Source organism: Pongo abelii, chromosome 6, assembly GCF_028885655.2.
Source record: "Pongo abelii isolate AG06213 chromosome 6, NHGRI_mPonAbe1-v2.0_pri, whole genome shotgun sequence".
Lineage (NCBI taxonomy): Eukaryota > Metazoa > Chordata > Mammalia > Primates > Hominidae > Pongo > Pongo abelii.
This window is the reverse complement of record NC_071991.2, coordinates 731,823-750,290: the sequence shown is the minus strand read 5'-3', so window position 1 is coordinate 750,290 and position 18,468 is coordinate 731,823. Positions and strand designations below refer to the sequence as shown.

The following is an 18,468-nucleotide window of genomic DNA, read 5'->3' as shown; positions in this document are numbered from 1 at the left end:
TATCAAAGAATTTTCCAAACCTAGAAAGAGATACCAGCACTCAAGTACAAGAAGGCTACAGAACACCAACCAGATTTAACCCAATAAAACTACCTCAAGACATTTAACAATCAAACTCCCAAAGATCAAAGATGAAGAAAGGGTTCTAAAAGCAGCAAGAGAAAAAACAACAAATCACATACAACACATCTCCAGTACGCCTGGCAACGACTTCTCAGAGGAGACCTCACCAGCCAGGAGACAGTGGCTTGGCATATTTAAAGTGCTGAAGGAAAGTAAACTTTTACCCTAGTATATCCAGTGAAAAATCCTTCAAACATGAAGGAGACAGACTTTCCCAGGCAAACAAAAACTGAGGAATTTCATCAACATCAGACCTGTCCTACAAGAAATGTTAAAGAGGGTTCTTCAATCTGAAAAATAAGGATGCTGAGGAGCAATAAGAAATCATCTAAAAGGATAAAACTCAGTGGTAACAGTAAGCACACAGAAAAACAGAATGTTGTAACACTGTAACTGTGATGTGTAAACTACTCACATCTTGACTAGAAAGACTAAAAGATGAACCTATGAAAAATAACTAACTGGCTGGGCGCAGTGGCTCACTCCTGTAATCCCAGCACTTTGGGAGGCCGAGGTGGGTGGATCACCTGAGCTCAGGAGTTCGAGACAAGCCTGGCCAACATGGTGAAACCTTGTCTCTACTAAAAATACAAAAATTAGCTGGGTGTGGTGGTGGGTGCCTGTAGTCCCAGCTACTCGGGAGGCTGAGGCAGGAGAATCGCTTGAACCTGGGAGGTGGAGGTTGCAGTGAGCTGAGACGGTGCCATTACACTCCAGCCTGGGTGACAGAGCGAGACTCCATCTCAAAAATAAAATAATAAAAATAAATAAATGAATAAAAATAAAAATAACTACAATAACTTTTCAAGACAAAGATATAAGTAAAAACAACAAAAAGTTAAAAAGCAGAGGGGATAAAATTAAGGTATAGAGTTTTTATTCATTTTTTTCTTGGCTTGCTTGTTTTTGCAATCAGTGTTCAGCTGTCATCAGTTTAAAATAATGGGTTATGTTATTTGCAAGCCTCATGGTAACTTCAAATGAAAAATGCTACAACAGATACACACACACACAAAAAGAAATTAAAACATACCACCAGAGAAAATCATCTTCATAAAAAGGAAGACAATAAGGCAAGAAGGAAGGAGGAGCAGACCACGAAACAACCAGAAAACAACAAAACGGCAGGAGTAAGTCCTTACTTATCAATAACAACATTGAACGTAAGCAGAGTAAACTCTCCATTCAAAAGACAGAGCAGCTGAATGGGTAAAGAAAAACAGGACCCAGCTATCTGTTGCCTACAGGAAATACATGTCACCAAAAAGGCACACGTAGGCTGAAAATAAAGGGATGCAAAAAAAGATATTCCATACAAATGGAAAGCAAAAAAGAACAGGAATAGCTATACTTAGACAAAACAGATTTCAAGACAAAAACTATATTAAGAGACAAAGATCATCATATAATGATAAAGGAGTCAACTCAGCAAGAGGATCTAACAACTTTAAATATATATGCACCCAACACTGGAGTATCCAGATATATAAACCAAATATTACTAGAGCTAAAGAGAGAGACAAACTCCAACACAGTAACAGCTAGAGGCTTCAATGCCTCACTTCCAGTATTGGACAAATCATCCAGAGAGAAAATCAACAAAGAAACATCAGACTTCATCTGCTCTATAGACCTAATGGACCTCACAGGTATTTACAGAACATTACATCCAACAGCTACAGAATACACATTCTTCTCCTCAGCACACGGATCATTCTCAAGGACAGACCATATGTTAGGCCACGAAACAAGCCTTAAAATGTGAAACTAGAAATTAATAACAAGAACTTTGGAAACTATACAAATACATGGAAATTAAATAATATGCTCCTGAATGACCAGTGGGTCAATGAAGAAATTAAGAAGGGAATTTTAAAAATTCTTAAATGAAAATGGAAGCACAATACGCAAAAACAGCAAAAGCAGCACTAAGAGGAAAGTGTATAGCAATTAGCACCTACATCCAAAGAGCAGATAACTTCAAACAGCAACCTAACACTGCATCGCAAAGAACTAGGAAAGCAAGAGCAAACCAAACCCAAAGTTAGTAGAAGACAAGAAATAAGAGCAGAAATAAATGAAATTGAAATAAAAAAAATACAAAAGACCAACAAAATGAACAGTTAGATTTTTGGACAAGCAAAATCAACACATCTTTAACCAGACTAAGAAAAAGAGAAGACCCAAATAAATAAAATCAGAGATCAAAGAGGACATTACAAACAACTGATACCACAGAAATTCAAAGCATCATTAGAGACTGTGAGCAACTACACCGTGAGCAATGACATGGTGAGCTGTGACACTCTGAGCAGCTACACCATGAAGAAAACCATGAGCAACAATATGAGCAACTACAATATGAGCAACGACACTGTGAGCAATGACAGTGAGCAGCTACACTGTGAACTACACTGTGAGCAATGACATAGTGAGCAGCGACATTGTGAGCAGCTACACCATGAAGAACAACACCATGAGCAATATGAGCAACGACACCACGAGCAGCTACACCGTGAGCAGCTACACCATGAACTACACCATGAGCAATGATATCATGAGTGGCGACACTGTGAGCAGCTACACCATGAAGAACAACACCGTGAGCAACAATATGAGCAACTACAATATGAGCAATGACACCATGAGCAACACTGTGAGCAGCTACACCGTAAGCAACTACACTGTGAGCAACTATACTGTGAGCAACTATATGCCAACAAATTGGAAAACCTAGAAGAAATGGATAAATTCCTAGACACATACAACCTACCCAGATTAAATCATAAATCCAAACCTTGAACAGACCAGTAACAAGTAATGATATTGAAGCCGCAATGAAAAGCCACCGAGCAAAGAAAAGCCCGGGTCGTGATACTTCACTGCCAAATGTTATCAAACATTTAAAGAACTAATGTCACTCCTACTCAAACTATTCCAAGAAATAGAAGAGGAAGGAATACCTCCAAACTTAATTTACGAGGCCAGTACTACCCTGATACCAGAACCAGACAGATGCAATCGAAAAAGAAAACTACAGGACAATATCCCTGATGAACACTGACGCAAAGTTTCCACTATTTCAACAGCACATGAGAAAGATCATTTGTCATGACCAAGTGAGATTTATTCCAGGAATGCAAGGATGGCTCAACATACACAAATCCATCAACGTGACACATCATATCGGCAGAATGAAGGACAAGAACTACGTGATTATTTCAATTGATGCTGAAAAGTATTGATAAAATTCAACATCCCTTCATCATAAAAATCTTCAAAAAACTGGGTATAGAAGGAACACACCTCAGTACATTAAAAGCCATACACGAGACTCACAGCTAGTATCACATTGAATGGGGAAAAATTGAAAGCCTTTCTTCTAAATCTGGAGCAAGACAAGGATGCTCGCTTTCACCACCGTTAGTCAACACAGTACTGGAAACTCTAGCTACAACAATTAGACAAGAGAAATAAAGGGAATCCAAATTGAAAAGGAAGATAATTATTCTTGTTTGCAAATGATATAATCTTCCATTTGGAAAAACCTAAAGATTCCACAAAAAACCTATTAGAACAGATAAACAAATTCAGTAAAGCTGCAGGATACAAAATCACCAAAAAAGCCCCAGTAGCATTTCTACATGCCAGCAGTGAACAAATCTGAAAAAGAAATCAAGAAAGTAATTCCATTTACAATAGCTACAAACAAAATAAGATACCTAGGAATTAACCAAAGAAGTGAAAGATCTCTACAATGAAAACTATAAGGCCAGGCGCAGTGGCTCATGCCTGTAATCCCAGCACTTTGGGAGGCTGAGGCGGGCGGATCACGAGGTCAGGAGATCGAGACCATCCTGGCTAACATGGTGAAACTGTCTCTACTAAAAACACAAAAAATTAGCCAGGTGTGGCGGCAGGCGCCTGTAGTCCCAGCTACTCGGGAGGCTGAGGAAGGAGAATGGCGTGAATCTGGGAGGCGGAGCTTGCAGTGAGTGGAGATCGCGCCACTGCACTCCACCCTGGATGACAGAGCGAGACTCTGTCTCAAAAAAAAGAAAGAAAACTGTAAACCACTGATGTGAGAAAACTGAAGAGGACACACACAAAAAATGGTAACATACTCCATGGACTGGAAGAATCAATATTGTTAAAATGTCCATACTACTCAAAGCAATTTACAGACTCAATGCAATCCCTATCAAAATACCAATGACATTCTTCACAGAAATAGAAAAAATAATCCTAAAATTTATATGGAACCTCAAGACGCTGAATAGCCAAAGCCATCCTGAGCAAAAAACAAAACAAGACAAAAACAAACAAAAAACTGGAGGGATCACATTACCTGACTTCAATTTATACTACAGAGCTACAGTAATCAAAACAGTATGGCACTGGCATAAAAAATTTATATTACAGAGCTACAGTGACCAGAACAGCATGGCACTGGCATAAAAAATTTATACTACAGAGCTACAGCAACCAGAACAGCTTGGCACTGGCATAAAAACAGACACACAGACCAATGGAACAGAATAGAGAACTCAGAAATTAAATCCATACATTTACAGTGAACTTATTTTGACAAAGCTGCCAAGGACATACCTTGGGGAAAGGACAGTTTCTTCAATAAATGGTGCTGGGAAAACTGGATCTCCATATGCAGAAAAATGAAACTGGACCCCTATCTCTTGCCATGTACAAAAATCAAATCAAAATGGATTAAAGACCTCAAGCTAAGACCTCAAACTATGAAACCACTAAGAGAAAACATTGGGGAAACTCTCTGGGACATGGCCTGGGCAAATGGGATCACATCAAGTTAAAAAGCTTCTGCACAGCAAATAAAACAATCAACAGTGAGGAGACGACCCATAGGATGGGAGCAAACAGCTGCACAAATACCCATTTGACAGGGGACTGACAACCAGAATCCATAAGGAGCTCAAACTCAATAGAAAAAAATCTAATAACCCGATTTAAAAATGGACAGATCTGAATAGACATTTCTCAAAAGAAGGCATACAAATGGCAAACAAGTACTTGGCAGGAACTTGACAAACACTCATCTCTGAAAAGCTGTCCATGTATCCCCAGCCTCTTGTTCCCGGAAGGTCCCTCTTAACAAGAACAGGCCTCACCAGCGGCACACATCGAGCAGGAAAACTGCAGCAAAGCTGAGCAGCTGCCGACTGCAGGCCTGGCGACAACCAGGGCACCCCTGCAGGACGAAGTCCATGAGCCACCCACCTGAGGGCGGCACAGGGCAGTTTGTTCAGGGCCTGCTTCACAATGGCACGGCCATACATCCGTCCTGCCTGCCTCGCCGGGGTTCTGGGTGTGGTCAGTGTCCTGGGCTCGGAGCTGCAGTCATGTGAGCATGGGGAGATGCATTAGGCCCTGCTGCACTGGGACACCCCCTTTCCACAACTTCAGACACCATCCCGGGGCCTAAGGCTACAGGGCGGCTAGACCACCCATGTCCTGATCTTGCTCTGAGGCTCACCTGGCTGTGCTACCTGAGTGAGCTCTGAGGCCTCTGAGCCTTGTGAGGGGGAGACGAAGTTATTTCTGGGCCCTTCCAGTGAAGTTCAATGATTTAAGCCGAGTCTAGCAGGCTGCTGGAAGGTTTCCTACGAGTCAGAAGGCAGTCAGGACCTTCTGTGCAGAGAGGATGGGGTCCCAGGGCACCAGTCCCTGGGTTGTTGAGGGGGTGGAGGTGTCTGCAAGGAGCCCACAGTGAGCTCCAGGACGGGGTCGCAGGGCTGATCAGAGTAAAAGCAGCAGCACCGTAACTCCACACGAAACTCACGTGAAGGGCTGTGCAGGGTCTCTGCTAATAGGACGCAAACCCCACTGGGAAGAAATGGGCCATGCTGGAAGAAGAATTATCTTGGGCCACACATAAAATAACACTAACACTAATGATAGCTGACGAGCTAAAAGAAAAAAAAAATCACAAAAAAAATCTTGTAACATTTTAAGAAAGTTTATGAATTGGTGTTGGGCAGCATTCAAAGCCGTCCCGGGCCGCATGTGGCCCACGGGCCACAGGTTGGACAAGCTTGCCTTAGATCAACAATGTGATGTCAGCTTTCTAACGGACAGCTATTGATACAGAGTAGGCTGTTTATGCACAGCTACCAATACAGTTATAGCATTTATAGGCAGCTATCGACACATAGTTATGGTATTTTTAGAGTTACGGTATAGTTATACCGAGTTACACCGTTTACAGCTAGCTATAGAGTTCCAGTATTTACAGAGAGTGATCCACAGAGTTCCAGTATTTACAGACAGCTATCGATACAGTGACGGTATTTTTGGACAGTGACGGTATTTTTAGACAGTGACGGTATTTTTAGACAGTGACAGTAGGCTTACACCGACAGCTATCAGCTATGGAGCTTCAGTATTCACACAGAGCTCTCCACACAGAGTCATCACACTGTTTTGAGGAATAAGACTTGGCCCATGACACAGACACCACTTTCCTTGTGGGCCATGCTCTGCCTCAGGCTTAAGGAAGGTGGGAGAGAAAAACCCGCCGGCTGCCTGCACTTCTTGCTGGGCTCTGTTCTTGCCTGGCCCCCTGAACTGCCCTCCGCAGCCCAAGTATTTAGTCAGTGCCAGAAGTGCCTGCTGCAAGTGCCGGGCAGCACGGGCACGGACCCCACACTCTGCCCACTTTCTCCCTGCTGGGCAGAGCCTCATGTGCTCGGGGCCCTCTGCTGCCTGGTGCTGAACCCACGCCAGCTCCAAGAGGGGCCGGCCAGCGTACATGCTGACTCAACTTCCGCTGGCCTGATGAGACCAAGAGGGTGAACAAAGGCTCCTGGTGGGAAATGGTCCCCCTGTGTCTCTGCGCGCAGCCCCTACGCAGCCACACTGTTGCTGGAGGGAGAGAGCCCGAGAATGAAGCCTGGCCATGGAGGCAAAGCAGGGGTGTCCTGAGCAGGTGCTGTGTCACACCTGGAGCCGGCCCTACGGGTGGACCCCAGCAGCACAGACGAGGGAGCAAGTCAGGGCTTCCATCCCGGCCCCAGAATACCCCGAGTGATTCTTCAACTCACCACCTTCAAGCCATTTCTCATCAGGAAACCTACCTCTGCAAGCCTGAAACCTGAAACCATGCACAGTGAAGAAGACAGACACAAAAGATCACACGTCTGACTACAACGACAGGTAACTCAGACACAGAAAGATCAGAGGTCACTCAGCTTCCCCGGTGGCCACAGTGTGTGGCATTTTAGCAAGTCACTGGGGCCTCAGATCCAAGACATGCCCTCCAGGTCAGATTCTGCCAGCAGTAAAGCCAACACTCAGCCCCATGTGTAGGACTCCTGCCTGCCTGCCTGCCCGTCTCTCGGTGGGTTCCAAAGCCCAACAACATAATTATCCCCAACAAACCAACCCTGACACCACTCTTCTCCCAGGCCAGGTCCACCAGCCATGGTGGCTTTTCGGGAAAGTGCGCCTTGATGGATGGGAGCACTAAGGAAGCTTCTGCAACTGCTGAAGTGCACACTGTGTCTAAGAGACAGTAACTACACAAGTCATCCTTTCTAACATCCTTGGAATTCATAACATCAAGCATTAAAACAGTTCAGCTCTCTTCTAGTTTTTCCGAGATGTGAACAGGAACATCCTGTGACTAGGAATAATGAAAGGACATTTGGTGCATGCAGCACTCTGAAAAAAGAACAAGTGAGTTAGTTAAAAATAGCACGTCAGCCGGCCTGTGGTGGAGAGAGGAACAGACTGTCCAGGAGAAACACCAGTTACCTGCGGGACGTCATCAAACAGTCGCTGAGCAAAATGGGAAAGCACGTCGTCCACGGACTTCCCGTTGCCAAACTGGATCACTGCACCTGTGGCTTCAATGGCAGCCACACGGACCTTCCAGTGCTGGTGGGAGATGGTCTGCATCAGGGGCCCGATCAGAGACTCCGACTGCATGTGGAAGTGGTCTGAGGAACAGGGAGGCCCCCAGTTACCAGAGCTGCTCGCACACGCCTCGCCAGGGAGGCCCCCAGTTACCAGAGCTGCTCCCACACGCCTCGCCAGGGAGGTCTCCAGTTACCAGAGCTGCTCACACACGCCTCGCCAGGGAGGCCCCCAGTTACCAGGGCTGCTCCCACATGCCTCGCCAGGGAGGCCCCCAGTTACCAGGGCTGCTCCCACGTGCCTCGCCAGGGAGGCCCCCAGTTACCAGGGCTGCTCCCACGTGCCTCGCCAGGGAGGCCCCCAGTTACCAGGGCTGCTCCCACGTGCCTCGCCAGGGAGGCCCCCAGTTACCAGGGCTGCTCACACGTGCCTCGCCAGGGAGGCCCCCAGTTACCAGGGCTGCTCCCACACGCCTCGCCCAGCTCTGTGGGCTTCCAGAGGACAGCTGCCTGCCTGTGAGCTCCTCACCTCCCTTCCTCTCCCACTCCAGGTCCTTGCTGCAGCAACAGTACACAACCCAGGCTGCCAAGCAGAGCTCTGTACTGCCCGGCACAGGAAGAGGCTCAGGGACAAGTGTCCCACCCTGATGACACCTGTGTCAGCCAGGGGCTTAGGAGGACCAGCGGGGAAAGGCTGAGGGTGCAACCCCATTGTGGCTGAAGACGGGAGAGCCTGGACCTGCTGAAGCCAAGGTGGAGGCCTGAGGTGGACACTGGCCAGAGGAAAGAAGCTGAGCCCAGAGGACAGAGGCGAGGCCGCACTCCCAGCCGCACCCGAGACCAGACCCCAGGCTCCTCCAGGCAGCTGGGCCAGCACCACCCCAGGCAGAGCCACTGCACTTCCTATTTGTAAAGTCCCCGCAGAAAGTCAGAACAAGAGGTAGCAGGTGCCTGTAATCCCAGCTACTTGGGAGGCTGAGGCAGGAGAATCGCTTGAACTCAGGAGGCGGAGGTTGCAGTGAGCAGAGATCACCCCACTGCACTCCAGCCTGGGAGACAGAGTGAAACTCTGTCTCTGGAAAAAAAAAAAAAAAAAAAAAAAGTCAGAACCAAAGGGTCTCTGGCATCCAGGCCACCTCTTGCCTCAGCTCTGCACTACTTGGGGCCCGTCTGGGAAATGGCTATTCCAATGAGACTTTGGGTGAGCGCCTCAACCTCTCTGCCATTGCCCAGTGTGACCGGGGCCAGAGGCGAGGCCCCCCCACCCAGGGAAGAGGAGGGCCAGAGGTGCTGGAGATGAGGGGATGCTCCAGGCAGAGGCACAGTCCCTCACCCCACAGCAACCAGTGAGCACGTACCCCGGCAGGGGAGAGGAGGGCCAGAGGTGCTGGAGACGAGGGGATGCTCCAGGCAGAGGCACAGTCCCTCACCCCACAGCAACCAGTGAGCACATACCCTGGCAGGCCGCGCTTGGGGCTGGGGCACAGGCGGGTACAGTGCTGTCCTATGGAAGCTACGGTCCAGGGAGGGCACGTGGCAAGGCCAGGAGGAGCTCCCTGGAGGAAGCAGGAGCAGCCCGTGGGGCTGACGCACAGACCGGGTAGGGAAGTGGTTGAGATTGAAGAAGAAATACATTAAATGCCAGGAATTCTCAATGGCCATGTCCATCCAGCCCAAGCCTCTTCCCCGAGCTCCACAGGAGTTCTGGACCATGTGAAATCCAAAGTTAACCAACGTGGAAATCTCGGCATTTCCCCAAGTCCAGCTCTTCCTCTGCTTCTGGAATCTATTCTCCACGCAGCTGCAGTGATCTTTTAAGAACCTGAACTCGGGTGTACCACTCCTATTGACACCCCCTACACTTACCACTACATTCAAAGCATCACTGGGGCATCACTGGGACGGCCTGAGCTCGTCAGATCCCTCACTGCTTTCCTGCTCCCCACCGCCCATGGATTTATAGCATCAGTGTTCCCTTAAGCCTTCCCGCCAGCAGGAAGCAGGCGCCTGCTATCATTCCACATCCCAGCCAGGGGAGGGAAAGGGCAAGACTCTGCAGGAATGGCTAGTTAAGGAAACGGAACGACTGGATCAGATCAGAGCTCTAAAAAAGATACGGAACGTTATAAAAGTGGAGAGGAGCGGCCTCCTTCCACTTAGGACAGCGGTCCAAGCCAGAGCGGGAGGGCAGGACAGTAGGATGAATGGGACAGAAAGTGAAATGGCCAGAGCAGAGTCTCAAAGCGCGTCCCCTCAACCAGGTGCAAGTCCTGCAAGCCCCCCGAGGGAAGGAAAGGGGGCAGCTATCAGGGCACACCCCACCCCAAACCGCCTAACAGGAATTTCTGCGGTGGTTTCCAGGGATCTGGACAGGAGCGCTGGCTCGTGGGCCTGGGTTGGGGGCGCTCAGGCAGGGAGGAGGGTGGGAGGTGAGGGTCGCGGGAGGGCGGGGTGCAAAGAGGAGGATGGCACAGGATAGGCAGGTGGAGGGGGTACAGGGAGCAGGCAGGTGGGGGGCGGGGCTTGGGGCGTGGAGGGTGGAGGCGGGGAGCAAGGGGACAGGGGGGTGAGGTGAGTGAGGGCCAAGCAGGAACAGGGGTCACGGAGCAAGGAGCAGGTGGCAGCGCAGGAAACAGGTACATGGGGGTAGAGGGCAAGGGAGGGGGTGAAGGGTGCGTTGGTGGCGGGACGTGAGACGGGGACGCAGTGGTGGTGGGAGGAGGGGGCCGAGCGGGGGGGGCTTTGGGGCAGGCGGGTGGGGGAAGCGGCGCATTGGGGGGCCGGGATGTTGGCGGGTGCGGGCGTGGAGGGGGTCGGGGCCGAGCCGCGGGGGCTGTGAGAGGGGACGCGGAGGTGGAGGTGGGGGTGAGAGTGTGGGGTGGGGTGTGGGAGCGGGGCCCGGGGTGCTCACCGGGCGTGGCCTGCGCCAGGGCGGCGGCGCAGCTGCAGCTCTCGCGGCGCACGGCGGCGAAGGGGTCGAGCAGGGAGCAGCGCAGCGCGCGCAGAGCGTCGTCCAGGTGGGGCGCGAGCGCGGCGCCGCACAGGTCCACGGCCAGGCCCAGCAGCTGCACGAGCGCCAGGCGCAGCTCCTCGCAGGCCTCGGGCGGGCGGCGCGCGGGCTCGGGGCCGGCCAAGCGCGCGGCGAGCGCGGGCAGCAGGCGCGGCAGGGCATCGCGGGGCCGCGCGGCGCGGCGCAGGCCCAGACCCAGCAGGTGCACTGCCAGGGCGCGGCAGCCCTCGGCGGGGTCGCTCAGGCAGCGCAGCAAGCGCGGCAGCAGCAGGCGCGCCCAGGGGCCCTGGAAAGCGGTGGGGTCGGTGGCAGGGCCCGGCTCCTCCAGCGCGCGCCGCAGGGCCTCCAAGGCACGCCGCCGGCCCGGCTTGCTGTCGGCCTCCAGTCCCGGCAGCAGGCGGCTCAGGGCGCGGCTCAGCTCCACCGCCTCAGTCGTCTCGGCCCCCTCGGCCGGGTGTGGGGCCACCACGGCCTCCGCCACCCCCGGCGCCGCCATCTTGCCCGCGTCGCCGGTCACTAAGGGGAACGGCGCTTTCGCGACGCTCAGCGCGGATTACGGCAGCACTTCCGGCCCGCGCTGGGGGCGGGGCGCCGGGCTCCTTCCTCCCCGCCGGTGCGCACGTGGACTTGGGCCCTTGTCCCGTCATGCTCGCCTGCTGTCCCGCGCTGTCGCCGGAGCCCCCGCCAGCCGGCCTGCTGGGCCTTGCCCTGTCCCCATTGTACAGATGGGAAAGGTCTCGGGAGGGTGCAGCTCGCCCGGGATGCGGGCCCCGGGCTATAGGCCTGGGCCTGCCCCTAGGGAAGCCTGCCCTGTAGCCTAGAGGGCTGGGAGAAGGAACCTGAGTGGTCCCGCCTGGGACCAGGGTAGCCGGGAAGCCCTTCTTTGAGCCGCCTAGAGCCCCTCTGGCTTTGGGAAGGTCCGTTCCAGGAGGGAAGGGCGCTGGTTCTGTGGACTGGATCCCCCCTGTGGTGTAAGACAGGTGCCTGGTCTGGGCTTCACGTGCAGCCTGTGATTAGATCTCAGGCGTAGCCGCCCAATACGTTCGCCTTACTCGCTGCCCAGGTAGAGCCAATTTATCAAGACAGGGGAATTGCAATAAGAGTTTAATGCATGCAGAAACTGGCTAAAGGACACTGGAGCTTTATTACTCAAAACAGGTTCTGAAAATCCTGAGACGGGTCATTTAAGGATAATTAGGCAGGTAGGGGGCCAGGGAGAGGGCAGTGCTGATTGGTCGGGTTGGAGATGAAACCATGGAGAGTCAGAGTTGATGCTCTTGCTGTCTTCTGTTGCTGGGTGGGATCACAGAACCGGTTGAGCCAGCTTAGTGGTGTGGGTGGTGGCAGCTGGTGCATCAGAATGCAGAGTCTGAAAAATATCTCGAGCACCAATCTTAGAGTTTACGATAGTGATGTTATCCTAAGGAGCAATTGGGGAGGTTTGGAATCTTGTGGCCTCTAGCTGGATGACTCCAACCACAATTTCTAATCTTGTGGCTTATGTGTTAGTCTTACAAAGCATTCTGGTCCCCAGGCAAGAAGGAGGTTGGCTTCAGGAAAGGGCTGTTATCATCTTTGTTTCAAAGTTAAACTATAAACTAAGTTCCTCCTAAAGTTAGCTTGGCCTACTCCGAAGAAATAACAAGGTAGCTTGGAAATTAAAAGCAAGACAGTATTTCACAGTAGTGACCTTGACTTGAGTGGAGACAGAGGCGCCTAAACAGCTTGGAGGCGGAGTTGCTGTGAGCCCAGCCTGGAATGCGAGTTCGACAGCACTCACTGCAAACCAGGAGTCCCCGAGTCTGGTTAGCCAGGCACTTCTCATCCGTGGCCATGCACTGAGTTTTCTCAAGGCAGAATGTGTGTAATTTTAGGACAGAACTTCAAGTTTGACCTTCTTTTTTGTTGTTGATCTTCGTGTTGCAAAATGGTGGTGTTCATCAGTACCTCTTTTTTTTTTTTTTTTTTTTTGAGATGGAGTCTTGCTCTGTCGCCCAGGCTGGAGTGCAGTGGTATAATCTCTACTCACTGCAGGCTCTGCCTCCCAGGTTCACGCCATTCTCCTGCCTCAGCCTCCCAAGTAGGTGGGACTACAGGTGCCTGCCACCACGCCCAGCTAATTTTTTGTATTTTTAGTAGAGATGGGGTTTCACCGTGTTAGCCAGGATGGTCTCAATCTCCTGACCTCGTGATCCGCCCGCCTCAGCGTCCCAAAGTGCTGGGATTGCAGGCGTGAGCCACCACGCCCAGCCCATCAGTACCTCTTAAATGTCATTATGTAGCATATTCAGTAACCTTCATTCATCGTTTCCTCCAACAGGCATTTGTTTGACCAGGCACTGTCTGCAGCACGTGGGACAGGATGACAATGATGTAGAAAGTGGCTACGGTCCCTGCTCTCCCAGATCTTAGGGTCTTGCAGGATGAGATAGCCCTTAATGGAAAGATAAATTAATACATGTTTAACTGCAGTGGTCCTGAGAGAATGAGTGTCGAGGGATGTTGAACTAGACTTGTAAGGCTTTCCTGAACAAATGGTAGCAGAGGTGAAATACGAAGAATAAGTAAACACAGTGTATTCGTCCGTTTTCACGCTACTAATAAAGACATGGCCGAGACTGGGTAATTTATACAGGAAAAGGTTTAGTGGACTCACAGTTCCACATGGCTGGGGAGGCCTCACAATGATGGCTGAGGGCAGGAAGGAGCAAGTCATATCTTACATGATGGCAGCAAGCAAAGAGAATGAGAGAGCCTGTGCAGGGAAACTCCCCCTTATAAAACCGTCAGATCTCGTGAGACTTATTCACTTCACAGGAACAGCACAGGAAAGACCTGCTCCCATTATTCAGTTACCTCCCACTGGGTCCTTCCCACAACACGTGGGAATTGTGGGAGCTACAATGCAAGATGAGATTTAGGTGGGGACACAGCCAAACCACATCACATAGCCAGGTGAGAGGGCGGAGGTGGGAGACGGGGAGTGTTGGAGAGAGAGGAAATAGCATGGGCAAAGGCTTCATGGGAGTGTTACGGGCTGAATGGTGTCTCCCCAAAATTCATATGCTGAAGTCCTAACCCCCATAGTTCAGGATGTGACCCTGTTTGGAGACAAGGTGTTTGTAGACGTGATCGAGGTGAGATGAAGTCATCAGGTTGGGCACTCATCCAATATGACTGCTGTCCTTATAAAAGGAGAAATTTTGGAGATAGACGTGCATGCAGGGAGAATGCAGTATGAACATGAAGAGAGACCTCAGGAGGAGCCAGCCCTGACCCTGATCCTGAGAAATCAGTTTCTTTCATTCAGCCGCCCAGCCTGGTGTGCTTTGTTATGGCAGCCTCAGGTAGCAAACAGGGAGGGAGGCTGACCCTGGTCACAGGGGAGCAGGCAGGGAGTAAGCAGATGGGTGGGGCCGGGCCATGGGGGCCTCTGTCCTAAAACATGGGGGACTAAGGATTTCAAGGTGGGAGCATTGGCAAGATCGAGTCTGCGTTTTTCAAGGACCCCTTTGGCTTCTGTTGAACGGATTGGTCGGGAGCCCTCGGAAGGCTATGGCAGTGGTGAAGACGAGAAATAATAAGCACTTGAATTATGGTGGCGGGACTTCACTTTTCCTTGCCCCTCCCATTGGAATACAACAAAATACCCTGCACATAACTCAGCAGGTGACGAGGAAAGGAGCTTGAGAGTTGACAGACAGGCTGGAGACCTCTGGACTGGAGGAACAGCAAGGTGGTGGGTCCCCTGGGTTTTCTTTTTCTCTCATATGTTCCTGCACTAGTCACCAGGGAAACCTGTGGCCCAGAACAGCCAAAAGGCACAGACAGAAATTCTCCAAGAAAAGCCTCCTCTCTCTGGCCAAAGCCCTGGGAAAGGGGACACCCAACAGAGACCTAGAGGGTAGCTACCACCTCCACTCCACAGTCTGCTCTCAGGGCCGATTTTAAAGCTGCTGCAGGTGCATTAACCTGTGCTGTGCAACTGGGGTTCAAGTGGACAGTCTGCACTGCACAGGTAGTGTCAGAGGAGCCTGAAATCTGCCCTTCCTCTCATAGCACAAAGAGACCCAGAATGAGCATGTTCTGTCCTGACACAGTAAAAGGTAGCCCAGTGACACCAGGCGGCCCAGGGAGGTACCTTTCACCCCTGCAGGCGGCACCCATGGGAAATGAGCAGCAGTCCCAGGAGAGCCAGAAGAATAAAGCAGACGAGGAGGGCAGTGCCAGGGCTCTGAAGACGAAACTGTGTTGGAATGACAGACCACAAAAATAGGCTGAAATCTACACTCTGAACCTGAACAGAGCAACTACCTGGTAAAATAGAGTAGGACCAGGAGTCTCCAAACATCGTAACCCAAATTTCCAGGATGCATCTGGAAATCACTTGTCATACCAAGAACCAGGAAAGCCACAACCTGAATATAGTAAGGTAATTGATGTGAATTCCAAGATAGGTGACATGTTGGAATCATCTGCCAAGAATTTTAAAGCAGTCATAAGAACCAGGCCGGGCATAGTGGCTCATGCCTGTCATCCCAGCACTTTGTGAGGCCAAGGCGGGCAGATCCCCTGTGGTCAGGAGTTTGAAACCAGCCTGGACAACATGGTGAAACCCCATCTGTACTAAAAATACAAAAATTAGTTGAGTGTGGTGGTGGGTACCTGTAATCCCAGCTACTCAGGGAGGCTGAGGCATGAGAATTGCCTGAACCCAGGAGGTGGAGGTTGTAGTGAGCTGAGATCATGCCACTGCACTCCAGCCTGGGTGACAGAGCAAGACTCCATCGCAAAAAAAAAAAAAAAAAAAAAAAAAAAAAAAAAAAAGGCTGAAAACTCCCCCAATTCAATGAAAAACATAAATCCACGATTCCAGAAGCTGAACAAGCCTTCGCGGGACAAGCCCTCCAAAAACCCCATGCTAAGACATATCACAATTAAACTCCTGGAAACTAAAGACAGAAGGAGGAAAAATACTAACTGCCAGAGAGGAATGATGTCTTGCCTAGAGAGGAACACCAGTTTGAATGGAGGCAGATTTCTTAACCAAAACCACAAAAGGCCAGAAGGAAGTGACCTGCCATTGTTCAACTGTAAAGGGGAAGGAGCTGTTGACTGTGAGTCCTCTACCCAGCAAAACTATCCTTCAGGAATGGAGGAGGAGTAAAGATATTCTCAGACAGGCAAACTAATAGAATTTATTGCTAGCAGACCTACTTTTAAGGAATGCATAAAGGATACCCTGTAAACAGAAAGATAATTTTTTTTTTTGAGACAGAGTTTCACTCTTGTTGCCCAGGCTGGAGTGCAGTGGTGCAATCTCAGCTCACTGCAACCTCCGCCTCCCAGGTTCAAGCCATTCTCCTGCCTCAGCCTCCTGAGTAGCTGGGATTACAGGCATGTGCCACCACACCTGAGTAATTTTTTATTTTTAGTAGAGACAGGGTTTCTCTGTGTTGGTCAGGCTGGTCTTGAACTCCTGACCTCAGATGATCCACCTGCCTCAGTGCCTCCCAAAGTGCTGGGATTACAGGCGTGAGCCACCGTGCCCGGCCCAGAAAGATAATTTTAACAGAAGAGGGCTGGGGCCTCCAGAAAGTTGAGAACAATGGACTGGATAAAAATAGAAGTCAATGTCACTGACCATCTTTCACCTCATGAGTTTCTTTAATCATATTTGATGATCGAAGCAAAAATTACAACACTGATGTGGTACGTGATATATGTGGAGGAAATATCTACAACCAGGTATTTAACAGTGAGAAGGGTTAGGGACTTAAGTGGAAGGAAGGTTTCTCCAGTCACTCGAGGTGGAAAATCATAGATGCCAATAGACTGATGAGTTGCGTATGTATATGGTGGTATCCTCAAAAACATAACGTGGAATTCTAAAAAACATTCAAGTATCCCACAGTAAAGCATGAGAGAACAAACAGATGATTAAATGGCAAGTGTAAGCCCTAATGTATCACTAATTTAAATGTAAATGGCCTAAACACACCAATTAGAAGACAGAGGTTTGCCAAGTGGACACAAAACCTGACCCAGCTATATGATGTCTACTATATGCTGAAACTCACTTCGAACAATAACATAGGCACATTGAAAGTAAAAGGATGGCAAAAGTGTATCATGTAAACATTAATTTTAAAAAGCAGGAGTGGCTGTTGAAATTCCTTGGGAAAAAGAGGGACATTACATAATGATAACGCACTGGGAAGATACAGCAATCCCAAATGTGTATACAGCAAACCCAAATGTGTATACAGCAAACAACGGACCTTCAACATGTATAAAGCAGAAACTGATAGAGCTGAGAGGAGGAAGAGACAAGCCTGCTGTTGTAGTTGACGACTTCGGCCCCCAACTCAGCAGCTGCTGGAATAACTAGGCAGATAGTCATTAAGGTATAGCAGAGCAACACCATCAACCAACAGGATCTAACTGATGTTTACAGAACACACCACTCAACAATCGCAGAATTCACATTCTTTTCTAGTGTCCTCAGAACATAGACCAAGATAGGCCATATCCTGGGCCATAAGGCAAACCTTAGCAAATGTAAAAGACTTGCCCAGAGGGCCAGGCACGGTGGCTCACACCTGTAATCCCAGCAGTTTGGGAGGCCGAGGCGGGCGGATCACCTGAGGTCAGGAGTTCAAGACCAGCCTGGCTAACATGGAGAAACCCTGTCTCTACTAAACATGCAAAAAATTTGCTATGTGTGGTGGCGTGCGTCTGTAATCCCAGCTACTCAGGAGGCTGAGGCAGGAGAATCACTTGAACCCGGGAGGCGGAGGTTGAAGTGAGCCAAGATTGTGCCATTGCACTCCAGCCTGGGCAACAAGAGTGAACCTCCCTCTCAAAAAAAAAAAAAGACTTGCACAGAACGTCTTCTCTGACAATAATGGAATCAAACTTACCATCGACAGCAGATAGCAGGAAAATCTTCACACATGTGGAGATGAGACAATTATTCTACTCAGAAATGGAAACAATTTCTACATGCAACAACTTGGACGAACCTCTAAAAGATTACGCAGATGAAAACCAATCCCGAAGGGATATTTTGTGGTTTTGTTTGTATGACATCCATAAAGTAACAGAGATGGGGAACAGATGACTGATCTCCAGGGGCTAGGGATGGGGTGGCGTGATTATTAAGGGTTGCTAGGAGGGAGCCTTGTGGTGCTGGTGCAGTTAGGTACCTGGATTGTGGTGGCAACTGCATGAATACCCAGAGGGGTCATGACCTCTCGCCTTTCCCCAGACACACTGCCAGACGGAATAGCCATAAACTGGATGACAGAAGCAGGGCAGTAGGACAGGAGGGCCAACACGTTACAACAAATGAAACAGGCCTTGGAATGCTGAGACGGGAGAATCGCTTGAGGCCAGGCATTCAAGTCTACCTGGGCCAAATAGTGACACCTCGTCGCTACAAAG

At 49.9% G+C, this 18,468-nt stretch overlaps 2 protein-coding genes across 4 annotated transcripts in view; one reads left to right on the top strand and one right to left on the bottom strand.

The window, feature by feature from the left end:
* The window catches only part of DNAAF5 (dynein axonemal assembly factor 5), a 59,881-nt gene extending 48,326 nt beyond the window's left edge, over positions 1–11,555 (bottom strand). For both annotated transcript variants that reach the window (XM_024241246.2, XM_063725850.1), the window contains exons 1-2: positions 10,924–11,555; positions 7,912–8,096 (exon numbers count right to left, since the gene is read on the bottom strand). In XM_024241246.2, coding sequence (XP_024097014.1) covers positions 7,912–8,096; positions 10,924–11,518 — 780 coding nt within the window. In that variant the 5' untranslated portion in view covers positions 11,519–11,555. The remainder of the gene's footprint in view (positions 1–7,911; positions 8,097–10,923) is intronic.
* PRKAR1B (protein kinase cAMP-dependent type I regulatory subunit beta) overlaps positions 10,546–18,468 on the top strand; it is a 179,957-nt gene continuing 172,034 nt past the window's right edge. The window contains exon 1 of one of the 2 annotated variants that reach the window (XM_024241248.3): positions 10,546–10,648. The gene's annotated coding sequence lies outside the window, so the exon portion shown is untranslated. Of the gene's footprint in view, positions 10,649–10,873; positions 11,030–18,468 lie in introns of those variants that run through there. The other variant, XM_024241247.3, reaches the window with a different exon arrangement.